Below are 27212 nucleotides of genomic sequence, written 5' to 3'. Positions count from 1 at the left end.
ACAGAAATGATGATGCGTGGATGCCTATTGGTCCCGATTGGTGCCACCAACCGGGACCAAAAGCCCTCCTGTCTGGGCTCCGCGCACAGGCCACGTGGAGGCCCATCTGTCCCGGTTCTGGATTGAACCGGGACTAAAGGGACAGGGCATTAGTACCGACCCTTTAGTCCCGGTTCAGGAACCGGGACAAAAGGCCCTTACGAACCGGGACAACAGGCCCTTTTTCTACTAGTGATAGATCAACTGTCACACTCGACATACAAGGCTCGGCTTAAACCATGTCAACAACTGGACATAAGCCAAGTGTTATTTGTCGGGCACTCAGCATATGGTAAGCTGAGTAATATATTAGGGTGCTGGTCAACATAAATGCCTTTGACATTTGCGCTGCCTTAATGGCGGTGCCACGTGATATCTAAGGGCATCTTCAACAGGTTGTATGTTAGTTTTGTTGGTAAAATGTCCATGTCATCAACCAACAACCTATCATACAACTATTCCAATGAGTTGTATGTAAGCTATTCAATAGATGGTGAGACAATAAATGTGATTGCTCTCTATTTCACCTTGGAGTTTGTGCAAAGGTTGTTGGTTAATCTACATACAACTTTGCTCTCTCTCCATATTTAATACATGCCACATCATCACTATGTTCTAGCTGACAAATTTACCAACACCTATCTCACAACTGTTGAAAATGCCCTAAGTGTAAGACGAGTGCCATGTATGGGTGCTCAGCTTCTAGTTTGCCAAGTGCTTGGTTGTCGGCATCCATTTCTTCCAGCGGCTTCCAGGGGTAGCCACGTGCCCCATGGTAATCCTAGTGTCAGAGACGGGTGGTTGGTGTATAATTTCGTGTAACACGAGTGTAAGAATGGCGTCTGGGCTTACGCGTTATCAAGTCCCTGGAAGTCGGCATCCACTTCTGGCAGGGTCTCCCAGGGGCGGCTACGTGCCCTGTGGTAAGCCGTGTGTCTACAAGTGGGTGCTCGATTTACATGGTTTGCGGAGTAGACGATAGAGGGCACTCGCTTACACCTACACCGACCGGTGCCATTTGACTCTTCTTTCCCAGATCATGCCATTTGGCACCTGTGTCAAGTATGACACTCAGCTTACCCCTATAAGCTGAGTGTAACACTCGGCTTACTGTATAATAGATATTTTTTGCTTGCTAACTGGACCAGCCCCGCAATTCAGAATATATGTAACAACAAGCACATATTGGTCCATTACAAGCACAGATAGGTACATACAAGCACATATAGGTCCATAGAAGCAACAAATCACAAATAGTAGCACACATTAGTCCATACAAGCAACAATAACTAGCTGACATGCAACTCCCTTTAACAACTAATTTCAATGAGAATGACAGTGCAACATGGATGAGTTTGTATTTCATATTCGCATGTCACAATTGGCAATGTATTCCATATTATCAACCATTGCAAGGTTCTCATGCCATCATGCGCTCACCTTTCGGTATGATTACGAAATTACCATGAAAATGTTCCATAATGTAGCCACTCGGAATGTTTTAGCACCTTATTGAGTTCATTAGGTATATTTAGGTGTACCGGTCCACTAAACAAAAGACATCCAAAGGTAACAGAAAATTTTAAAATAAAATCATGATATAGACACAATACGCATATATTATGCCATAGAATTTAATGTTTAAATTAAATTTGTATGTTGACAAAAAATACCACAAAATTCAAAGTGGAGCGAATAGGTATTCATAGTTTAATTTGTTATCCTTGTTACCTGAGTTGTGAATCAAATTTGGTTCTGAATTTTTTAGACATGGTAGATGTATGTTGTAACATTGTTTTAAAAGTCACTTAATATTTTCATAGTCACTAAAATATGCTAATGAATCATCTTGCATAGTATATTAGTGCACATATATATGTGTCTAGTGCACCCAATATGCTTCGTTGTTCGGCGAGGTTCCTCCGTGAGCGGTGGAAGCAGTTGATAAGGAATGTCACAATTTGGTTCCTTGATTAATATGGTGTTGTGTACTTTACATGGCCTTGTTTCTTGTAATCCTTCACTATTATAGCCACGACTTTCAACACTCAACTGATTTTGTTTATCTGTTGACCTCGATGTTAAGTTAGTTTGATGATATCACATGCAATTCATAATCCTTGCTTATTTTAATTTGGGCTATAATAATAGTTGTATGTTTGGAGATCCCTTTGCATGATACGTGTAGGCGAAGGCCAAGGACGGCGCAGCTACACACGGAGATGGATTGCGACATTGAGTCAGGTTATCAACATTACTTCTCCGCAAAAAAAAGGTTATCAACATTATTATATCCATCAAGCTCCAGCATATATAGCTAGGGACCCTTTCTTTTTCTTTCTCCAGCTGGTTTTTCCAGCCCATACGTACATCATTTCCCCCTACTAAATGAAAAAGGCAGAGCACACCCTCTGGTGGGGGCAGTAGCGATGGTGGTGGCCTCGTTCCCACTTCTTCGCAATATATGATGACCAACTTCTGGTGAAGTAGAGATGCTGCTGCAACCATATGTGCCAAATGTTTTTCCTGGTTTTCAACCACCTTTTGCTCCCCACATCAGAATCTCATACATGACCATCCGACAGGCATGGTGCTCACTAGCTTATTTGCACAATTAATTCCAGTGAGACTGGGAATGAAAAGTACACAAGAGTATATCTTTATGTCACATTCAAGTGTCACATAGAAAAAGGAAAAAAATCACCATTTTGTGCCCCCAAGTATATGCCGGTGTATGTTTGGCAACAGAATAGAGGACAGTGTATTTTTTAGGGCTTATTTACTTCATTTTAAACATTCTCGGCGTGGACAAGATCGGATAACCAAGACCCAAGCATGACATGACAAGCAGAATACATAGCTACATCCACTTTAGGGTGGACAAAAAGCTCGTAACTCGGGAGCTTAATACGTACAACCTCCGTCTCAAATTATTTGTTTTATATTTGTTTACGTATATAGATGTATCTAACACTAAGTCGTGTCCTTGATACATCTGTATCATCTAGATAAATCTAAGATAGTAATTTGAGCCCTTAAGCTCGTAACTTGGCCCTTAATGAACCATGCCGAACGAGCTAACGAGTTTTGCGATTACCTACGGTGGCGCAGAACTCCTGGATACTTGGAATTGAGGAAAGAAGATGTTGAGCACCCCACTGTATGGTTACTTCCAAAATCTATCATTCAATTTTATGCTCCAAATTATTTATAATTTAAATGTCTAGTAGGTGTTGGTCAAGGGCTCACGAGCTTAACGAGAGCTTCAAACGAGCGGAGCCAAGAAGGATTTTTCTTGTTAATCTTAACAAGCTTAGAAAGCACGAGCTTAACGAGTGGAGCAGTTCACTAATTCACCCCTAGTCCACTCCATCACGCACGGCGTCTATAAATACTATCATCATCAGCTAGCGCCCTGCATATCAAGCGCCGATATGCATGCCACACAGTCGCTTCCATAACACTAACTGATTAGGGATACCAGTACAACTAGGTAAGATCGACGACATGGTATTCATGTGCTGTTCCTCGCACCCACTACAGGCAGCCTCCTTGCTGCTGCTTTGCTTCTGCATGGTGCTATCCAGAGTGCACGCAGGAGGATCTCATTCTCGCAAGGTAAGCATGATTGTGTGACGGTATGTGTTTCTAGGTAGCTAGTAATTAACCATGTATACATATCTGTGTGCCTCTCTAGCTTTGTGTCGCTTACCTAGGCGACGTGAAGCACGAGCACCCGGACGATGTCGTCGCCTCTCACCATGAAATGCTGGGCACTCTTATCCAAAGGTTTGAGCTTTTTAGCAAGGAGCTACTTTGTAGGAAGAACCGAATTAACTGAACGGCCGGCCCTTGGTGGCACTCACTACTTTGAGCTTTTCTAGCAAGGAGGGTTCCTCGGCCTCCATGGTCTACCACTACAAGCATGGTTTCTTGGGCTTCGCCGCCATGCTCACTGCAAACCAAGCAACAAGGCTTGCAGGTCATCTCAGTTTTCCTAGCATAATACTATTCTCTCTAGTTCAAAAATAGGGTGACAATTTTTATATTGACATGGACTTCAAGATATAACACAATCTAAAAATAGTAATATTGTGAGAATGCTTTGAGACAAATCTATATTGTTTCCCCATGTTACCAATGTGAATATTCAAAACATTGGGCACTTTTGAAAGTTTAACCGGAGGTGCCAAGGTTCATCGGCGCAAGGTTCTATAGCGTCGGGATCGCCAACAAAGACTTAAAGGCGGACTCTCTCTCGCCCCGGGATCACAACGGCCATGGCACGCACACGGCTTACACTGCTGCGGGCTCCACCGTGGAGGAGGAGGTGGCCAGCTTCCACGGCCTTGCTGCGGGGGTGGCACGCGGAGGCGCACCGCGCGCTCGCATCGCAATATATAAATCACTCTGGAGCGTGGATGAAACCGGCTCCACGGCATCTGTGCTAGCCGCCATCGACGACGCGATCCATGACGGGGTGGATGTATTGTCAATGTCCCTCGCGTCCCGCGACGGCTCAGACGACTACTCCTTTGCCACCTTGCACGCGGTTCAGAAAGGGATCATCGTGGTATTGTCCGCCGGTAACGATGGGCCCCGGGCCCAGACGGTCGCGAACAGCTCGCCGTGGCGCATTACCGTCGCGGCAAGCAAGCTGGACCGCTCGTTCCCGACGGTGGTCACGCTGGGAAACAAGCAACAGATGGTGGTAAGCGGTCGAGTATATACTATGTGACTATGTGTAGCTTGTGCGGCATGCCACATGACTCCTACCTCTACCTCCTAAATTAGTGCTGCCCGGCCATTTTTGCAGGGGCAGTCTCTCTATTACCAAGCGAAGAACTCATCATCCAGGAGCAGTTTCACCTCTCTAGCATTCACACCGACGTAAGTAGATATAACAAAAAGATGTGCATGCACCATGATCGGATGAGATACACAACAACAACATTATTTTTTATTCATGCGACACCAAAGATGCAAAAATGAAGATATAAAATAGTCTTGCATTTGCGTTTTGTGTTTACCTGCACCGCGGAGGCACTCAATGGCGAGGAGCTGAATGGGATGATCCTGCTCTGCTTGAACTACAAAGAGGCGCAGGCGTCCAACCCAGTGGAGGCTTTCATCCAAGCGTCCACGTACGTGGTGGACCATGGGGGATCCGGGCTCATCTTCACGCAACGCATGACGGATGCCTTAGAACTCATCGTGTATTACTGCCTGGGCATCGCCTGCGTTATCGTTGAACCCGACGTCGGGAACAAGATACACCAATATTTGAGAGACTCAAGGTAAAATTTTATGATCTGTCGATATCGACATGCAGGTTTCTCAAAAAATAATTTGCATCGACACTACCAACCGTTGATGTGTTTAGAAGGGGTTTACCGAAGCAAAAGTGATTTTGTTAACCTTTATTTTGTTTTGTAAGTAGCTTTCCTCGACTGGCAAAGATTGAACCAGCACGCACCGTCACCGGCAAGGGCATACTGGCCCCGAAAGTGGCCACCTTCTCCTCGCGAGGCCCATCGATTGATTACCCCTTCATCAAGCCTGACATAGCTGCGCCTGGAGCCAACATCTTGGCAGCAGTGGTAAACTCCTACGACTGCTGAAAGCTATGCACCCAAACTGGTCTTCTGCTGCAATAAAATCAGCCATTGTCACCACTGGTTCGTAATAACAAGGCAGACAACCATAAACTCCCGCCGTTTCTAAATAAAAGTCTTTTAAAAAATTTCACTATAGACTATATATGAAGCAAAATGAGTGAATCTATACTCTAAAAGGCATCTATATACATCCGAATGTAGCCTCTATAGTGAAATCTCTAAAAGACTTATATTTAGAAACGGAAGGAGTATAACTCTATTCGTGCATGTAGGGCTTCCAATCCCTAGCTAGTTCATGCATGCACTTGTGGTGTTTACCTCTGTTTTCTTGGTTTTGCTTGCATGGTACAATTAATTAAGCCCGTGTAACTGATCAACGCGGCATGTCAATATTGGCAGAAGGACTGCCGCGGAAGGTGGCCGACCCATTCGACTATGGAGGTGGGAACATCAACCCTTCAAGGGCAGCCCATGCTGGACTGGTTTACGACATTGATCCATGCGATTACAACAAATTCTTCCAATGTGCCATCATCAGTCAGAGGACACCGACATCCGTGAGCTGCAACGCCACACTATTGGCATATACAACCTCAACTTGCCGTCCGTTTCAGTTCCCGACCTGAGGAGTCCGATCACCATCCCAAGGATGGTGACAAATGTCGGCGATGTCCATTTAGTGTACCACGCCATAGTGCAAAGCCCAGACCGAGTCAAGATGGAGGTTTTCCCACATGTTCTTGTGTTCGACAATGTGAACAAAGTTCAAAAGTTTGATGTGAAGCTGTCACCTATGTGCAACTTGCAAGCGGACTACACGTTCAGAGTCTTACTTGGCATAATGACCTACATGCTGTGAGGATTCGAGTTGCGGCCCAGATTACAAATCAGGATTTCTACGCGGATGTTGCATAATAAAATGTAAATCCCATCACCTAACTTGCAATAAAAATCAGACCTATATGGCAGTGATAAGGTATCCATGTCACCCCACATGTGGGCTGTGTGTGTGTGTGTGTGAGAGAGAGAGAGAGAGAGAGAGACGAGACGAGGCGTTTGAAATTGTATTACTGAAGAGAGGATGAATTGCAAAAAAAAAGGATAATTACAAATACGCATTTGCTAATTTTACGTTGTATCAACAAGCAGAAAAAAGAACTATCAGGATGGAAACCAAATGGTAATTCTGGTTTGAATTAGAATTCCCGTGCTTAAATCTAGTCCAACGTGACACAAAATACTAAATAGAGGTTCCATTTGTAAGCATAATGACCGTGACGTCTGTGGTACGCCGTGTCACACCTGCAAGCCAAAGCCAGCCGGCTCCACACGCCCTCCTATACACTCCCTCTGTTTTTAGTTACTCGCATATAGGTTTGTCTAAAGTCAAACTTTATATACTTTCAACAAGTTTGTAGAAAAATATATTAACATATACACCACCAAATATATATCATTGGATTCATCATTGCATGTATTTTCACATTTCACATCATATAAATTTGTTACTGTAAATTTTCATATTATTTTTAACAAACTTGGTCATACATTATAAAGTCGGACTTCAACCAAAACTAATATGCAGAGTAAATAAAAATAGAGGGAGTGCCTAGTTCACTCTATAGCAAAGCCACCCGGCCCTGCTCCACTGTGCACCCTAGACAAGAGGCAATGACTCCATCATAGTGTCCGAAACTCACCATGGCACCTGAGCCCTGCAACCACTCGCACTTCTCAAACCCTTTAACTTCTTTTCCCAGGCGGGCGGCCACCTTGCGCTTCAATCATCACCACTCAGAGGTGGGAGAAGAAAAGTGAGTCCATTAGTCCAGTGTACTTCATGAGCATATGACATAATCGTCGTCAGCCTAGCTAAGCCTAGATAGAAATAAGACAGAGAGCGACAACGCCACCGATGATGAATTTCTTTCTTTGTATAGCATGATGCATAATGTGTCGTGTAGGGGCCTCCCAATTTGGGCCTTTTGGATGAACATTAACAGCAAGGTCTCCTACATCCCACTGTCCTTTGCCACACACATATGTACTTTCAAAGAGTTTTAGTCTACCTTTTTGTTATTAAACCAAGAGAGGTCAATATAATGAAGACCCAAACGGAGAGTGTAAAGGTGGCAGTTGGTCGTCAAAGGGGTTGATTGCGCCCACATAAGGAACAAATCTTATTGGCTGCCGCTAGCTAGGATTTTAGTACCCCAGCCTAACCACCAAAGATGTTGCATTATGTTGTTACAATGCTCCATTTGCTTAACCAGCGGTTGGAGATATTATTGCTTGTCCATGTCATGATGTTGATACAAGAAGAAGAAGAAGAGATAAAAAAAATGATTGAAAAGTCCTAAATTAGACCAATTCCATTCTGTGGTTTCGAAAGTGTTGTCCTTCTCCCGAGGCCCATTGGTTGATTACCTGGCCATCATCAAGCCTAATTACTTGTGCCATGAGCCCTCTAATGACGCTTGGATCAGAACTAGCGCCTAAATGGCATCTGCATGGGCCGGCCCTTCTAGCTCTCGCTCGGCTTCCCTAGCTTGTTCCTTAATTTCCTTTTTTTTCTCTATTTTGTCGTAGACTAAGCTTGGCTCGTTCCTAGCTACTGGTGTAAGAAAAGAAAAACACTCTTGATTTAATTCGTTTAAAAAAATGGTAAAATAAAAACTTACATATTTACTAAAATGTCCATGAATTTTATAAAATGTACACGAACGAAATAAAGGGAATTATATATAAGTTCGCAAAAATTTAAAAACATTCTAGATTTCTGAAAAAGCATTACTAATTTTTTAAAGGTACATATTTTGAATTTTTCATGAGTTTAAAAAGGTTCACTATTTTTTTAAAATCATGGATTTTGAAACAGTTTCACAAAATCAAAAGAGTTCATGAATTTTCAAAAATGTTCAAATTTTGAATTTTCCCGAATATTATATATGTTCACTAATTTGAAAAAATATTCAAGGATTGTAAAACAATTTGATAAATAAAAAATCGTGAATTTAAAAATCATGAATTTGTAAAGGCTCATGAATTTAAAAAACAAAAGAAATAGAGAAACAATAAAAAAACCAAAGAGAAATAGAGGAAAATAAAAAAAAAGAACTGATCAAAAGCTTCTAGAGTCTTCCATGCAAAGAGCGCTACTTGGGTCGGCGTACTTGTGCACCTAGCCGCTAATATATCTACTAGCACATATGCCCGTGCATTGCAACGGGAGAGATTTTTTTGCGAAAAGCATCGGGAAAGATAATTGATGTATCCATAGTGGGGCGATACAGCGGAGAGCTGTGGTGTTCTCGCGGGTCATGTGGGGTTGGTGGGAATGACGGCCACTACCCAATTCGTGCATTTTTTTTTCCTTCAGGTCCGCCTCCTTGTCGAGGTTTTGTGGTGACCTTCTGATTTTTTAAAACATGTGAGCATTTTTTTCTGAGAAAACGTTAATTTCTAGAAAAAGGGAAACAAAATTTGAAATAGGAAGATTTTTCTTAAATTTACAAACACTTTTTGAAAACAGGACCATTTTTAAGGCGGAGAAACAAACATTTTTCGAATTTGTGAACATTTTTTTAAAATGGAAACTTGTTTCGAACATTAAAATCAAATTTCAAAAATGTCTTTTTAATCACGAATATTATTTTGAATTCATGAACATTTCGATAAAGTGAATATTTTTCGAATTTCCGTTATTTTAAAATGAAATTTATTTTAGATATCTCGAAAAAATTTCATTTTTGTTAAAGAATACGAAAAAAATTTCAGAAAATTTTTTTGAACTAAAATAAAATTTTAAATTTCCAATTTTTTAAAAAAATGGGAACAAATTTTGAAATTCAAAGATTTAAAAAAAATAGTACAAAAAACGAAATTTTGGAAAATTTATAAAATTATTGTATGGGAAAAGGAAGAATAAAATTGGAATGGAAAAAATAAAAATAGAAAAATAACACAGAAATATCCGAAACGGGCCGGCCCAACATTGGGCGATCAATGGGAAGCTCCAACTATATGCCGCGCTGTGCGACAAATAAAGTTTCCCAGTTGTGTGCGCAGGATATAAATGGGTGGCTTTTCTGGGCCTTAGTGCATGCGGCCCATGTACGATATTCTGGAAAAAAAATTATTTCTTAGCAGATGGACCACGAAAATTTAGTACCACCTCGGATATAAGAAAAATACTTTCGGTGATGAACGGATGAAAAAATTGGAGAAACGCATCTTGCTTTATTAGTAGGTATATATATATATAGTGTTACTATTCATCACCCAGGGTGCAGAATAAGTCATTCTTCATCTGATGTAATCTTACGATCATTTCATAATTAAATTACGTTTCAAAATCAAATAATTACATTCCTATTGATTCACTACGTAAAATTTGACATAAAAAATAAAAATATAAATCATAAGACAAGAAAATTTGCAGTTTATGTGTATTTTATACTATGTTTTTATGTTTGTAATTTTACATAACATAAAATATTTTTTACGACCATTATATTTTTTTTACGGTCCCTTTTTGTATCGGAAATAAGACAAAACTTACGGAACGTAAAATTGCAGTGCATTGATGGTAAAATAGAGGGGGGTGAAGAATAAATATTCTTCACCCAGGGTGACGAATAACATATATATATTTTTTACGGAACGTAAAATTACAATGCATCATAAGTTTTGTCTTATTTTCGACGCAAAAAAGAGACCATAAGAAAATATATAATCACTGTAAAAAATATTTTATATTATGTAAAATTATAAACGTAAAAACATAGTATAAAATACACATAAACTGTAAATTTTCTTGTCTTATGACCTATATTTTTATTTTCTTATGTCAAATTTTACATAGTGAATCAATAGAAATGTAACTATTTAAATTCCAAACATAATTTAAGAAATGATCGTAATTAAATTATGTTTGCAATTTAAATAGTTACATTCCTATTGATTAACTACGTAAAATTTGGCATAAGAAAATAGAAATATAGGTCATAAGACAAGAAAATTTGTAGTTTATGTGTATTTTACACAATATTTTTACATTTGTAATTTTACATAACATAAAATACTTTTTACAACGATTACATATTTTTTTACGGTCTCTTTTTTTGTCGGAAATAAGACAAAACTTACGGAACATAAAATTACGAGGCATTGATGATAAAATAGAGGGGAGTGAAGAATAATTATTCCCCTGTTATATATATATATATATATAACAGGGGTGTGTGACGGGCGCCCCTATGTCTCGCTTTAAGCGAGCGCAGGGGGAAGTCTCGCGTCAGGGGGAGCCCAGATGGCCTGGCCCAGCCCCACGGGAGGCCACGGCCTGTTTTGTTTTTTCAATTCTCAGTTCTCGTTTTTTGCTTTAATTTTTGCAATTATCTTTATACTTTACAATATATAGAAAAAACACTATTCAAAAACACATTTGAAAAATGTTGAACAAGTATTTGAAAAATGTTGATGATGTATTACTGTGTTTTTAGGAATAACTAGTTCAACATTCTTCAAATGTGTTTTAGCACAATATGTCTCATTGTGTTTTTAGGAATAACTAGTTATTAAAGATAGCTAAGATATAACCCATTATAGACATATTTTTTGTCATCTCTAAATTACATGTAAGACTTAAGATAAAATTGTCTTATCAACCATTGTACATGCCCTTAATGCGACAAATAGTTGTCGTGACCGTATGAGCCCCAAACGGAAAGCATACTACTTGGCACTTCCTGACTCCTACAAGGCTATGTAATGGGATTTTCAAAAGAAAAAAAAGGCTATCTAAATGGAAGTCCATGGTAGCCCTGCTTGAAACGGGTTCGCAGAACTACTAAAAGCTCTGCACTCTATTAAACTTTAAACTTGACATAAATTATTCTTGAATAAATAAACTTGACATAAATTATTCTTGAATAAATAAACTTGACATAAATTATTCTTGAATAAAGCTCTGCACTGCTAAAAGAATTAAATTATCTACATTTGAGTAAAGTTGGTCTATCTCAAATTTGGGTCAAGTTATTTGGTGTAGGTATTCCTAACATTTACATGAACTTCTTGATTTTCCTACTTCAAACAACAATAGCATGAACTTTACATCAGACTACATAGTTTGTGCAAAGACATTTACAACTATGACCAAGGTATCAACATGATCATGATATGAAATTCATGGCATACACTAAAAATAAGAGCAATACAAGTGGAATCATTTTAATTGAATCCTGAATTGTCAAGATATATAAAGTCAAATATACTCCTATGAGAAGTTAATAGTTAATTGGGAGTAATAGATTAAATCCTACTGTTAATATGCATGCAAATGAAATAAAAATATAGGTGGTAATATTCTAAGCATTTCCATGAAATAATAAGATGGAACGAGTTCATGCGAATTACCTGTAATTTTTACAAGACTGAGATATTTTAAGTGATCTACTGAAAACTGTAAAGAGGAGAAACGAGGAGGAGAGATGTGGTGTCTGTTTGTTTATTAGGCGCCCGTTTCTGTGAAAATATAAGAAATAAAGGACAAGCAAAAAGGAAAGATGGTCTTTGGCCCAGTCGGTAGTGGAGGGTGTAGGAACAAGTGGAAAATGGGGAGAGTGATCTACAAAAAAGGGAGAGAATTGATGGGATTTAGTCCATCAAGTTTCATATCATACATCATACATTTTTAAGAAGTTGATCCCCACTACTATCAATTCTCTCAACATGCACACTATCCACATCAGCTTCATGGGACGTCAGCGTTCAGGTTCCTATTTCACACGTCCATCTCAGCAAAGTTACCACGTCACTGCGTATTCTTTTTTTTGTTTTTGGTCGCTTACAAAAAGAAGAAGAAACGCTGGAGCTCCCCACTATTGCAGCCCCGTCTCCTCAATTCCCCGCATGGCCCACCAACTAATTCCGTGCCTCTTTTAATCATAGACAGCAGATCCTCTTCGTCTCCATCTTATCCATCGAAAACTGATGGAAGAGTAACAGATAGACCCTGATCCTCCTTTTAAGCAACGAATCCCTCTATTCATGTAGCCTCCACCATATTTACCGCCCCTACCTGAATTTCTTCCTGAACAGGACCGCAAGATGATGCAACCATGCCGCCGGCATCGGTGGGCATGCTGTTGATAGCTGGGATTTAGTCCATCAAGTTTCATATTTTCTATATGTTTCTGTTTCGACTCAAAACAGATGATTTTGAAGTTTGTGTTACAAATTTTGTTTCAAACTTTTTCAGTTTTTATGGGGCTTGCCTAGATGTTTTCATATTATTACTAGTTCATATTATTACCCCCTGAAAATATAAATCTTTTTCGAGGAACCTCACCTCAGTTACATAATTGTCAGCGACGCCGTTGCTTAGATTTATTTTGAAGTCGATACGCCCAACATCTCACAGTTCTGCTAGGCCATTGTTGCGGGAAGAAAACCAGGTCGACTGCGGCACTGCCAACATAGCCGTCAGCGGTGTCACATGATTTGCTCTCCGAACAGGTGCGTACCGGCACCGAGCAGCCGGAGAAGATCTAGGTGAAGATTCAACTATGAACGGATGAAAGATGACAAATGCATATATTGTGAGCCCACATAGCTGGATGTTCAGCCTGGTTTGCTTAACGAGCGGTGAGCACGCCGGTGCTCGTCCACATCTCACGCTCACCATGCCACTGCTTCTGCGGCCACGGCGGTGGCACATGATATCTGCATGCAGTCTTTTCGCGGCAAGAGGCCGGCGAATGGTGACCGGTCGTGAACCTGAGACACGCTGGCTGCAACCGCATGCACCCTCATGTGTGTATACTGTATACGTCCTGGTTTTCAAATCAGAAGCACGTACGCCAACTATGAGTGTACGACATGCTGAAAGCTTTGGCAGTTTATTTCCCGTGCTCAACATCGACCGACAGCGGCGGTCGATGACAAGAGAAGCGTGGAGCACGCCGATAGTGACATCACACTATGACAGGATGAACGCCGAGCACGAGAATACGGCACAACAATGAGCTTGCGTGCACCTGATGCACGAGCCACTTATGACAAGATCCAGCTGAGAGGTGGGCCGATGGAACATTTGGAAATGAGGGTTCCTAAGAAATTTCTATAATAGCACCAGGGGCGGACCCAGAACGAAAATGTCCCGGTGTCCCATGTAGTCATTGCTTTTATTTGGGGGAGAAAAATTTTTGGGGCAGCCTCTCTCAGCAGCTATAGCGAGTAGTTTTCCATCGGGGATATACGATATTTGAAAGTTTTTGCTGAATTTGAGGATTTCATAGAGGTTACCACATTGTAGTCTCGAGGCTCTCCAACAGCAATTGTGGCGCGATCACGAAGATTTCACGAACAATTTAAAATCATGCTCGTAGTACATGATTTTCATAAAAGAATCACTCAACAATTCAAATACAAGTTGATTATATACATACAAAATTCCAAACTAAGGAAACAAAGTTTATTGGTAAATTAGGAAATCACCACGAAAACCTGAAAAATCACAATAATCTAATTCTCAAGTAGATGTGAATCACAAAATTTTTTTGGAATATCATAGTAATCCAATTTTCAAACAGATGGGAACCACTCCCGAAATTTGAAAAAGTACCATAACCTATTCTCAATTTTAAGACCTTTGAGATTCAAAACTCTAGTCGAGGCTTGGACTTGAAAAAGATAAGGGAGTTACCTTGCCCTAATATTTTCTCCAGCGATCCAGGGAAAAAGTCGGCGTGATGTCATGCGATGGTGAGCCACGGGGTTGGCCTATAGGACGAGGACGAGGCCATGAGGATTCAGTGCAGAGGAGGCGAGAAACCAAAAGGCAATATGAGCAGATACACACAAAGTGAATCAATCGATCAGATAATTTTTTTTGAGTCAATCGATCAGATTGATCAACTCTCGGGAGTGCGTGACTGCATGGGCCATTAGATGGGCTGCACAAGCACTCAGTCTGGTGGCTTCTCGCCGGTGTCCAACAACAATGTTTACTGGTGTCACACGCTTAAATGGGCTATATATATATAACATAATCAAAACAATTACCGGTGTCCTGTGACACCGGTTGGCATTACGTAGGTCCGCCCCTGAATAGCACTTAGTAATGCGGAGTAGAGTCAAGGACAACATCCATTGCGGAGGGCAATGGCAGGGACAACGGAGAAGGGCGACGGCATACCAAAGATGACCAGCACCGGTGGCACCGCCGACGCCGGAGGCCCCTGCATCCACAACCAAAGTAGAATCTCGAGACGGCCAAAACCGAGCTCAACGGCAATGCTTTGCCGCCGCCACCCTTGGTGGTCGCAAGGCTTCACCAGCGGCGATCTCGAGCGACGGTGATGGGTGGGGAATCGGTGAGGAAGACTGATGGCTAGGGTTTTATCCTTCGTATAGGGTCCTTTTCTTCACTCCTATAACCTGACATGCTACAAGTTTGTCAATTACTTGTAGCATATCAGCTTAAAGGAGTAAACAAAAAACTGTAAGGATGCAAACAAAAAATTTGAATGATTGTCAGCAATTTTTTTTTTTTTGAAAAGAAGGTTGAAATCTCCGACCTCTGCATCAATAGATGAACGCCAGCAAGTGAGAGCAAGCTCTTCAAATCAAACACTCGGAATGATTTTAGGGGTAAAGACCATGATCTTGTACATAATTCTTCAATGTTACTGAATTCTCTGCATTATATATAAAATAATCTTATCCAACCATATCATGTAGTCGATTTATTTTTGGATATACATCTGCAATTAGATGGTTTTAGTTTTTGTTCATCCTCTTGCATCTTGTGGTGCGGACTCATTTCTAGAAATAAAAATAGATTTGAAAGGAATTCCTCTCTTGTCTCGAAATGTATGTGTGGAGAACGGCTGCATATACAAGAGTCAGACAATGTCAATATATTCAAAGAGCGTAGGCAGGCTTCTCTTTAGGAGAATTATGTAGATGACGCTTTCCTTCCTAATTCCATTATCTTATAAGTACATATGTGAATAACCATGAGCTGCTAATTGTTGTGATACTTTTGTATTGTTGGGTAACAACAAACATCATTATTGTGTTATTACTGTTTCTGAGAGGGAGAAAGACAACATGGACGAATTCCTTTCACCCTACCTCATGTGATACAACCTTACAGGAGATGGCGAGGTAGAGAAATGACTATGTTTGGGGATGTTGTTCCACGGGTTCGCTCAATTTAAATGAACTATGGGGTTTCTTTTACAAATATGCTATTACGCCACATCTGTGTTGGATCTTGCCCATTCATTATAAAATCCAATGGCCCATATGTTGTTGGTGCTCCTGGTGCACCAGTTGTGTCGTTGCATAGGATAAGCTCTCATGTGGAAGAATGTATGCAACTACATGTTGGGCTGTTGCGCTATGTGGTTTATTTTGCAAATATGCCATCACACCACCTCTGAGATGGATCTTGCCCCTTAGTTTTAATCCAATGCCCCGTAAGCAGATGGTGCTCCTCGTCCACTAGTTGTCTCATTGCATGGGATACACTTTTAGGTGGACCTGCATCTATAGCATGCGACATTTAAATAACTGAGAATGTATCATGTGCAATAAGGAAATTTGTGCATCTGCTGCAGTAAGACCCGTAGGTCGTACGGTGGGGAATGGGGAGAAAAAATCCGCCAACAAGATGGTTTACTAGTACATTTACAAAATGATCATTATAGTATAGTTGAATTGAGCGAACTCGACACATCATCTCCCCAAAGCATAAATTTGACGTCTCTCTCCTTGAACAAACATCATTCACACTATTTCTGAGGGTTCTTTCGACAACAACAAAAATGTATTGATATGTAGTCAAGCAATGCGTTTGTGATGCCAAATATATGCATGACGTTATTTATTTCATGAAAAAAAATGCAAGGTATTGTTGCAACTATAGTTCCATGTCAATGCCAATTGGTTTCACATCATATATGAAACGCTAGGCCCTGGAATTGTATTATTAATGCATCATTAAAGCTACATTGCTGATTCAGTTGATAAAATTGCCTTTTTTATGGTTGTTAAATGATCTGCATTTATATTAATGTGTATGGAACATCGTTAGCATATGTCCTTAAAAAATAGAATGGCAGGGTTTTGGATGTTTGATACCTTCTTGCCGGAGAAGTCATGCATGCTCATCATTGATGGAGATGAAATCCCACATTCCGAACGCCTCGGTGACGGGCGCGCCCTTGCTGTCAAGAACCCCGTGGTTAGAAGTCACTTTAGAATTTAGAGAAACTCTACAGAAAGTTTCCTAGAACATCATCAATATATATAGTCATGTTGTGTTGGCAGCTCTTAACATGACTACATAGGCTTGGACACCATGATTCCCAAGTCTTAATCAAAATTATCAATTTTACTGCATGGTTGTGTTGACACCTCTTAAATTCACATAAAAGCATGCTTGAGTGCATCATAGAAATAACATAAGAAACCATACATGACCATTTAATTTTCCACAACTTTAGATGAGAGAAAAAACTTTTCCCATTCAAATTAAAGGATATATAGAAGAACATTGTAAGATTTCTAATCTTATATATCAAACAATCTGTATTATAAACTCATGAGATTTATAATTCAATGTTTTCTAAATTCCTTTCAATAAAATGCCCATAACTGCATTGTGGATAGGGAAAATGGAACCATATCGATGAATTCTCTAAACAACAAACTTGTTCTTGTTGGCATTGGTAATTCTCTACTGGTATTGATTCCTTTCCTTTGGCATGCACATGTGTAATTACTCGCCACAAATTCTTCCCTTCCATGCATATGTGACATTTGATATCTTCCGTTTGACACGAACTGTGCAAAATAGGTTATGGATGATCGTTCCATGGATATCAAATCTAGTTGAATTCCCTTGGCACTAATTTTTCAGATATTATATTTTTTGACGAATATTTGAAGTTTAGTTATTGAGCTAATAGTTTATTAACTCATGTGACATTTAGTCATCTACATGCTATTTTTTAGTCTGTAGAATTAACCATCGGACCACAACCTAGAGCATTGATTATTTCATGTGGCTTTTAGACATTTGCATCATATTTCTCAGTATGTAGAAGTAAAGCACGGGGCAAAACTGGATGATTTGTGATTTGTACAAAGTTATGGTTTATTGTCATGGCATATAATCATAAGTGGAAATTTAGGTTTGTGCAGCAGCAAAATGATGTGCCGAATTAAGGTTTAAACAGCAGGGATATTTGATCACCAAATTGATGGAGGTAGTATGTTGACATGATCATGTATTGAGTTTCTGAGGTGTAGAAGTACATGATGTTCCTTTTTCCCATTTTGCAAGTGGATGAACGTGCGTGTGAATCTTCTTTGGATGTAAACTAACACGCATTTCTTTATAGGACAATACGTTCCTTGTTTTTTGATGGGAGATTCTGATTTCTTTTTGCCTCTTTTCTCTAGGCTGCATGAAATTTTTTTAACTGAGACGGCATTAAACATGTCTATGTGTGCATCTATCATGTAATTTTTTTCCAGGGGAATCTATGACATAAGTTTGAGACCATAGTATTATTCACGAGGCATTTCTTTCCTATGACAAACGTCCTTGTTTTTGGACGGAAGAATCTTGTAACACCCCGAGAATCATGCTACAGTGATCTCCCTCTAATGGCGGTCATGTCATCATGATCACTAAGCCAATAGGCCACTTGTCCAAAATCAAAGCCAAATTCCAATTTGAATTTGCATGTTAAATATTTACTTCTTTTGTCATGCAATCAAAATAGTTCATTATTTGGCAAATATTATCTAAGTATTTTTCATGTTGCAACCAACCTCACCTAAATTCCCAAATATGCCCCTGGGAATTATTTGAGTGGTCCAACAGTAATTAATTTTGCCTTTCTTTTTTCAAAAACTCTTAGACAGCTCCAAATGGCCCCAAACCTTTTGTGCCTTCTAGTATTGTTGTGTTTGTTTCTTGTGAAAAGTTTTACAGCTAAAAAATATTCTTTGCTAGCTCATTTATATAAAACCAGTAGCAAAAGGCAAAAACAGAAATATAATAAGAGAAAATGGTGCACTATGCACTCGGCTCGAGTGATACAGTACCTAGGCCCAGCCCATCTCTCCCTTATCCTCATCCTCGCGTACAGTAGGCAGAGCACCTGTGCCTGGAGCACATCCACGCCGCCCTGGCTGTTTTTGCCGCCGTATCGACCATCCGATGCATCCCCGACGAGGATAAGATCGCTCCCGGCCCTGTAGACAAACCCTAGTCCTCACTTATCCTCTCACTCGTCCTCTCCCTCTCTGTTTCCTTGCTCCCGAGCAGTCGTCGACGCGCCATCGCTATCCTCGCGGCCACTGGCCTTCCCGGCGAGCTGGAGCTCGTCCAGGAGCACCGCCATCCTCGACTCCTTCGCCTACCTTCGCTAGATCAAGCTAGGAGGCACTGTACGCTGGGGATCGAGGTGGTTTCTGCCCTGGCCGTTGCATCTCGTCGACGAGTGTTAGAATAAATTCGAGCCATACCGTCGATCATCCGAGTGCCAAACAATCACACGAGCACGACACCAAAATTTGTTAACAAGGTTCATCGATATGGCTACATCCCGGGGCCTAACAACGGGCGCTCTTTTCCGTGACACCGTCACAATACCGCACATCGGCTACCCGAACGCCGGCACACGCCGCCGGCTCCCCCTTGCGCGCCTGTGCTATTATGTTGGCATAGGTTACATCGTTTCCACCCCCGCTATATATGAGAGGTCTAGGATACAAGTGTCCTATTAGGACACGACTCCACATCCTATGTAAACACAATACAACTCATAGTCCAACTGTAACCTACCTTGTACACTATATTCGACACAACTTTAACAAACTCCACCTTGACAAATATTCTCCACCACCTTGAATTCGTCCATGTGTCAAACTTCCATGTACATTGGACTTGAGTTTATCCCATGAGTACCGCTGCTACTCCAAAGACCCCATATATGACTCCACCTGCAACTTGTAGTCCCTTTTTTTCTTGACAACAATCAACACTCGAGCAAAATTAAGTTCCTCGTCACTCTAGGTTGTGCTCCCAACTTCCAGAGTATCCGTCCAACGTCATCACACACTGATCACTAACCTGCGTGTAAGTGAGTAACTCACATATTGAGTGTCACACATAAGATTTACCTGAACTCAATATCACCGCTCCTTTCTTGACTGCCTATCTGAAACTTGAAGGAATTTCATCATTGCTTGTAGCCACCCTAAGTCAAATTCGCAGTTGTCTCATCACATATATGACCACCAGAGCCCTGGCCCGTCTCCATGTCCCGTGCATACCGCACGCCTCGTCGCTATTACCGCGTCGAGCCTCTGCTGTCCCGGTCGAGTCTCAAGGGTCATGAACCACACCACTCAACCCCCACTGCAGAGTACCACCGATCATCACCGACCGATGACGAGTTTCAAACTTCCATCAGACCACTGGGCTCCAGTCCGAACTGCGTGTCACTCGTTTTTCCCGCTGAATAGACTTCGACTCTCTGTCGACTTATGCCGTAGCCCCTCAATCAGCACCGAGTGAAGTCCTCCAGACTCCAGCTCCACCTTCAACATGACTCTATGGCATGATCAGTCCACCAACGCGCCTCATCGACTTCAAGCTCCGTGTATACATCATCTTGAATCAATCCCGCGCCATAGTCTTGTCAAAGCCGCACGAGCCTCGTGCCTGCGCCACGTGTTTCCATGCCCAGAAGTCGGTCACCATCGGCATCACGCTCTAATGTCGTCATCGCTGATCTCACCACCGTCTTCTGTATCAACCGACTTGCGTCGATCCATCAGACTATCTAGTCCGATCCAGCCAAACCTTGTCCAACTGCGTGGCACGCACAAGGCTCCCACTTCCATCTTAGCTAACACGACTTTCCGCAACGCCTGCAAGCATCTCTATTGTGCCAACAATCTTTCACCCATATCTGTCGTAACCCAAAGTTCTCAGTTCCGTTGAACTTCTCCACCTATACCCCTTGGTGCCAAATTCTTTGTACGATTGACTTGTGAATAAATAACCGAGCTACTAACGTGATGCCCAAGTACACAAACAGCCTCCGCGTACTGATAGCAATTCCAACCAAAGAAAAATCTGGTCTTCTCACGTGACATGGCTTCCTTGGCACAAAATTTCCAATGCTTCTTTTGCTTGCCCAAGTCAACACCAGCAGCTGCTCCTTGCGATCGATAATCAGCACGTCGTGCCTTGGTGGGTTCCCATGCTCGGGTCTTGCCTAGGCCGGCCGTCTACGCAGTTGCATCGGATTGATGGAAGTAGCGTCGCGTACGCTTGAAGCTGCAGTGCGATGGATCGATCCAGAGCCTTTGGATCTTGCCGAGAACTCTGCCTCCTTCCGATTGCTATTCCAAAAAACGCCGCTGTCCGGATCACCCCTCGTCCGTACATGTCACTCGTTGCGACATCCATACGAACAATGTTAATCCATGCCGAGCGCTTCTCTCCTCTAGATCAACGATTCGCATCCTCAAATTGAACCTTGCTTATGATACCACTTGTTAGAATAAATTCGATGCATACCGTCGATCATCCGAGTACCAAGCAATCACACGAGCACGATACCGAGATTTGTTAACGAGGTTTACCGATATGGCTACATCCTCGGGGCCTGACTACGGGCGCTCCTTCCCGTGACACCGTCACAATACCGCACCTCCGCCACCAGGGCGCCGACACACGCCGCCGGCTCCCCCTTGCGCGCATGTGCTATTATGTTGACATAGGTTACATCGTGTGTCTACCCTCGCTATATATGAGAGGTCTAGAATACAAGTGTTCTATTAGGACACGACTCCACATCCTATGTAAACACAATATAACTCATAGTCCAACTATAACCTACCTTGTACACTATATTCGACACAACTCTAACAACGAGCGCGATGCATCTGACCATCCCCGCGCCGTTCGACCATGTCCACGAACCCCCCTATGAGCTCCTCCTCCGATCCCCCTGCTTTGCCCCTCGATCCACTCCGTTAGTCGCCGCTCCTGTGCATGGCTTAGTCGCCATGGCCGCGCCGGAGTTCTCGTGTACGTGCTGCTTGCCTGCTTCTGCTGCGTGCTGCTCATGCTCCCACCGCTACTCGTCGTTGCTGCCGCTGGATCCGGCCGCGCCCTCGCTGCCCCGAGGCCACCCTGCGCGCGCTCGTCGGCCCGTTGCTGCTCGCGCCTGCCCGCGCTGCCGCCGCCGCCGCTGGCTTGTCACCGCTACTTTGCAACGCCTCTCCTGCTGCCGTTAACTGCTGCTCTTAGCTGCTACTTGCTCCTGCGCCTGACTGCCGCCGCTGGCCTCGGCTTGGGCTGTGGCCAGGGCCGAGCGTGTGTGTGTGTGTGTGCGTGTCGTGTGTGTTGTGTGTGTGCTGTGTGTGTGTCCTGTGTGTGCTGTGTGTGTGTCGTGTGTGTGTGTGTGTGTGAGTGCGCTCTGTGTGTGCGTACGTGTGTGTTGGGTCCAACCCTGTTACTGCTAGTTTAGTATAGTAAAACAACGGAACGTGGCCTCTTTTTCTTAAACTACTAGACACTAGTTAATTTAAGTGACAATGACATGTGGGCCCGTTTGACTTCGTTGACCAGTCAACTGGTCAACAGTTGACTGGGTTGACTCAACAATTGGGTCCCATCTGTCAGCCTTTAATGCAAAAGTGTGGTACACTTTCGGGTACCAGTAGTAATTTAGGTATTACTAGCAAAAGGGCCCGTGCGTTGTAACGGGATAAGGGATAATAAAATTTCGGCGTTCAAATCAAGCCATTGAGAACAAAGTAACTATGGTGCAACGGGAGAAAAAAACTTCTCGTTTCTCTAGCTCAGTAAATTTATTTTAAAACAATGACTTATATTGAATGATACATAAATGCCTTGAATAAATGTTAGTCCAAACCCTTGATTTTGTGATTACACGGGGCATCAATTGTATATAGATTTAATATGTACTCCCACCGTTCCTAAATATAAGTTTGTCTAGAGATTTCGATAAGGGACTACATACGAAGCAAAATGCGTAAATCTATACTCTAAAGTATGTCTATATAAATCTGTATGTATTTTGTATTGAAACCTTTAAAAAAGACTTGTATTTAGAAACGGAGGGAGTACATAGTCATTTTCTAGTGATCATCATTATGCCCATGGAATTTGGTGTCCTTATGGGAAAGAAAAGTGATGGAAACCAGTGACAATATGTGTAGAAGCTCCGCTGCTTTTTCGGTGCAGTTGGGCACTCCCTCTCGACCCCTCTCTACTCTGTAACTCTTGTTTGATCTGGTTATATGAAAATTCAGGTGGGCAGTTTTTCTGCCTCCCGGTGATGTTAAAAAAACAACAATATGTGTAGAAGAACTATGAAGACATCACCGACTTACGGGTTGTTTGGTAGCACTCCAGCTCCTTTCAAGCCAGTCATGCATTAACCTAACTTCACAAAGCCAACTTAGCCCAGATCGAGAAAGCTCGCCTCCATCTCTGGTCCTGCCTCTATCTCTAACTATAATGTTTTGCTGGGCAGGTGGAAGGAAACGACCCGAGTTCGAATCCCACCCAAAAATTCTTTTTTTGCTTATCTTCTGAAGCCCAGGAGCAGGCCCATTAGTATCTATGGCCCAGTAAGTACATATACGGGGTTGATGTTTAGAAACGGACGAACCACACGTCAATTTTTTTGAACAAAACATTGAAACGTTTTAAAACATAAGGAGTTTCTGTAATATGTTGACGGTGAACGGGCAGAAGCAATCCGTATACTTTATTAGTATATAGCAAACATGCCCAACGGGATAAAAATAATATCACATACTCTAGCCAAATAAATGATAAAAAAATATCACACTCTAGCCGAATAAATATTGTTCAAGACCCCCACAACTCCACGCTCCTCTATATCAACTTGGCACCCCTTCTTAAAAATAGTAGCTAGCTTGCGCTCTAACCCGAGTAGCATGGTCCACAGTCCCGCAGAGATTGCATCATCCATTCCTAAAATATCTTCCAGTGAACTTGACAAACTGCCTATCATCCAAAATTATAGGACTAAAAGATGCATTACACATTTCAGATCAATTTATTTTCAAATGGTCTAAAATAGAATGATTGTCCTTAAAACAACATAAGTAGGCTAAGCTGAAGTACTTGGCGCAAATTATACTCAGGGGTCATTCATACATTGAGCGAGACATGGGATTGTGGCGGCCTCATCTGTCCCTATAGAATAATTGCCAGAAATAATTGTGTGTGCTCAAATAGGTGTACAAATAGCTAAAACAGGAAGCAATGACCACCAACCAAGTTAATATAATCAGATTCAGTAGACCAAAAAATTATGTACAGATCCAAACTTTAGACATGGTTTACTGTTCTTATGTATGTGTTAGTTATATTTTACAAGTATATACTGAGTACACGACAATTTCCTTTTGTATGATGCAAAGTACACTTCATTGGGTCATTCTAAGCTTACTTAAAGTAAACTGGAAATTGTTCGGTCATTCTAAGCTGAAAATTTCTCAATGAGGAAATTCGTTGGGTCATTCTAAGCTGAAAATTTCTTTATATTTTCCAAAAGGGGTCCCTCTAGGCTTAAAGTACCAGTCTTTACAAGTAGAGATCATACATATTGTCATGAAAATCTCATACGGTTTTCTGTTCATATAAACATCACTAATCTGGGTCCTGGCTGCTGTATAAAATAGAAATGATGCAATTCAGTTGTTGTACAACTCAAGTATTTCATCACTAATCTGGGTCCTGGCTTAATTATTTTGGTCGGGAACAGTTCTTAATTCTGATTAGGAAATAATTATACACTCTATTAACATTAATAGAAGAAATCTAAGAAGATGGTATATGCTAAACTGTCAAAGTACAAAATATTCAAATTCTAGGCTTACTACAGAGGGGCAGAGGATTAGCTATACAATGAAGATAATCTGAAATTTAGCTGTGTGTTATGAAGAAACAACAGGTAACACACAACATCCAAATTTCCCCATTGAGAAACATCATCTGATTTCATTGGCTCACACTACAATCAGCAAATATTAGATCCGGTAATCTAGAAATAGTCTCATGTAAACATCAAAGTAAGCTGGAATCCACATCGCTGAAGCCTCACGTAAACGGTTAGCTTGCATCAAAGTCACCTTGTTGTCTAGTGTTTATACCTCTCTAATGCAAGGTATCAAATTTCAACACTGAAACTCTAGTTTAATATGCAATCCAAATATTTCAAAGCAACAGTTAAGCATCAAGACTCTAGAGTGTTGTCGATTAAAAAAATAAGCATACAAAGACTATGCTACCATTTTCCATAATGTCCAGTCTCAGCCAATCTAGCTCATTACAAGCCAATATTGCTGGTGTCGAGTTGAACTTAACCTTGTAATAAGAGGGTTGTGCTTATTTAACCAGCACTCAGTTTAAAACGAAAAATTATGATGCAGTGGTTCCCAAAACATGATCGTGTGTGTGCTCCTCTGGTCTAACTGAACACCAGTGCTCTGTTTCAGTTCGTGGGTGCTCTATGCTTGTCATGGATGGGACACTCACCTCCATAACCAGTTTGTTCTACATGATGTACATGGTACGGCAAGTAGAGGTAAGATTGGGATTGAGGCAGAGAAAGCAAGGGAGAGAGAAGAACCTGTAGAACCAGTAGGCACCGCTACACTGTCGAGGTCCTCGCGCTGCCCATCGCCCTTGCTCCTAAGGCCTGGCTTCCCATGCTCTTGTTCCCCAAGTGCCATCACCAGTCAGCCCGTCCACACACTCACATGGCCGCGACATGTCGCCGCGGCGGTGGCTGACTTTTCTCCTTGACTCAGCACAAAAACTTAATGTACATGGACAATTCATTTTTCTATCAATTTGAACTGTAGTAAATCCTTATAATGAGAACGTAAAGACAAACCACAATACAAAAGCATAATTCACAGACATTAACACCATATCGATCTTTAGGCTTTAGTCTAATCGCGTCCTAAAAATTCCTCGCCCTTAATCTTCCAACTTCATACCAGGTAAGAAAAACATTTGGCAACCCTAACCCTAGTGTCAAGCAACCAGGTACGCAAGCACGAAAGCAGAGCGTGACGTAATTGAACAGAGGAGAAGCACGGGACATACCTGGCTGCGCAGCCCATCCCTGCTCCCCTCCCTTGATTTTCTCGGGGAAGGCGTAGTTCACGGTGAGGACGCGGCCGAAGAACTCGGTGCCATCCATGTTGTCCATGGAGGTGGCGGTGTTCTCGCGCTCCAGGAACGTGAAGAACCCAAAGGAGCAGTGCTTCTGCGTGGCCTGGTCGAGCGGCCCCTTGACGCCCTTGTTCTCCCTGAACGGCACGAACACCGCATGCAGGATCTTCTCTCCCCCTCCTCCGCCAGTCCACCTGCGCCGACGAAAGCAGGGACGGAGCTCGGCTTAGTTTTCCATCGCACAGGAACAAGAAAAGGCAAGGTCCTTTCGCAACCGGGGAAGCAACCCGGAGAGCAGCCGGGGGCGAACCATGCGCATCTCGCTGAGAAATTTCGTCAAACAGCTGGCGAGCGACCGAGCGCGGACAGCGGCGGCAGAGAAGAGGTTAGTGAGGGAGGATGGTGCCACCGTGTACCTATGTAGGGGGTGTTCTTCTGCACCGGCTGGTTCATGGAGGCGACGGTGGTGGCGACTGCGACGATGAAGCTGCGGGGTCGGTAGGAGCCGGGGATTGCTTGCGGGGAGGAAAGCAGAAGCAGGGGACCCCAAGAACGGATGGACGGAGAAGACCGGCCGCGCGTGGTGGCGGTGGCAGCGGCGCCGTACCCTTACGCATCGAGGAGGAGATCCGAGAAGACCGGCCGCGCGTGGCGGCAGCGGCGACGGCGGCGCCATACCCTTACGCATCGAGGAGGAGATCCCAAGTTCGTGTGTTCTTTTTTATAAATCTGATCCGAGTCCATGAGGCACAACCCACCGGCCACGAAACGCTTTCTCTGTTCACCACTTAAAAACAGTACCGCGGGTTCAATTGTTAAAAACTACAGATACCTCTGTGTAAAAAGTCCACGACGGTGAACCCGAAGACTCAATCCGTGTTTTATTATTAAAAAATAACTAGTAATAAAGGTGCCCGTGCGTTGCAACGGGGCATACATATTTGAATGATACAACACCATATGGACCCTTTGCAAAAAAAACATCATATAGATCCTCATCTATCTCAGGTGGCATTGTCAAATTCTTTTTACCATTAAACTACTTCTCTTCTTCTCTTCCTCCTTCTCCTTCACCGCTACTCTTCGTGTGCTGGCTGGGCTTGAATTTTAAACTATAGCATTATAGGAGACAAATATGTGCTACAAAAATATTACATGTGCTTAAACCATAGAACGTGAGATCCACAATAAGGCATAAGAAAATGTGTAGAAAGCTCATCATCTTTTATTGTAGTGGCAGTCGATCTAAATATTGAGATACGACGATA

At 42.1% G+C, this 27212-nt stretch overlaps 2 protein-coding genes and 1 pseudogene across 2 annotated transcripts in view; 2 read left to right on the top strand and 1 right to left on the bottom strand.

The window, feature by feature from the left end:
- Positions 1-800, top strand: part of LOC123053028 (subtilisin-like protease SBT3.6) — a 140749-nt gene extending 139949 nt beyond the window's left edge. The window contains exon 8 of the mRNA XM_044476425.1: positions 739-800. Coding sequence (XP_044332360.1) covers positions 739-800 — 62 coding nt within the window. The remainder of the gene's footprint in view (positions 1-738) is intronic.
- A 74-nt stretch (positions 801-874) lies between these two features.
- LOC123052948 (subtilisin-like protease SBT3.5) lies at positions 875-6572 on the top strand (annotated as a pseudogene).
- Positions 6573-23483: 16911 nt separating this feature from the next.
- On the bottom strand, positions 23484-26698 carry LOC123068750 (peptidyl-prolyl cis-trans isomerase E). Its single transcript, XM_044491385.1, has 3 exons — positions 26361-26698; positions 25876-26138; positions 23484-25582 (listed from the first exon to the last, which is right to left on the bottom strand). The coding sequence occupies exons 1-3, from the start codon at positions 26630-26632 to the stop codon at positions 25503-25505; spliced, it is 615 nt and encodes a 204-aa protein (XP_044347320.1). The 5' UTR covers positions 26633-26698; the 3' UTR covers positions 23484-25502.
- Positions 26699-27212: the final 514 nt, after the last annotated feature.

The sequence above is a fragment of the Triticum aestivum genome, chromosome 1A (assembly GCF_018294505.1).
Source record: "Triticum aestivum cultivar Chinese Spring chromosome 1A, IWGSC CS RefSeq v2.1, whole genome shotgun sequence".
Classification (NCBI taxonomy): Eukaryota; Viridiplantae; Streptophyta; class Magnoliopsida; order Poales; family Poaceae; genus Triticum; species Triticum aestivum.
Note: the sequence above shows the minus strand (reverse complement) of the source record. Positions and strands in the feature narration are given on the sequence as shown.

Coding starts and splice junctions, on each gene's coding strand:
- LOC123068750 (XM_044491385.1), bottom strand. CDS start 26,632: ATGCGTAAGGGTATGGCGCCGCCGTCGCCGCTGCCGCCACGCGCGGCC. Junction 26,139..26,360: donor GAAGAACACCCCCTACATAG/GTACACGGTGGC, acceptor TCGTCGGCGCAG/GTGGACTGGCGGAGGAGGGG. Junction 25,583..25,875: donor GGGATGGGCTGCGCAGCCAG/GTATGTCCCGTG, acceptor ATGTACATTAAG/TTTTTGTGCTGAGTCAAGGA.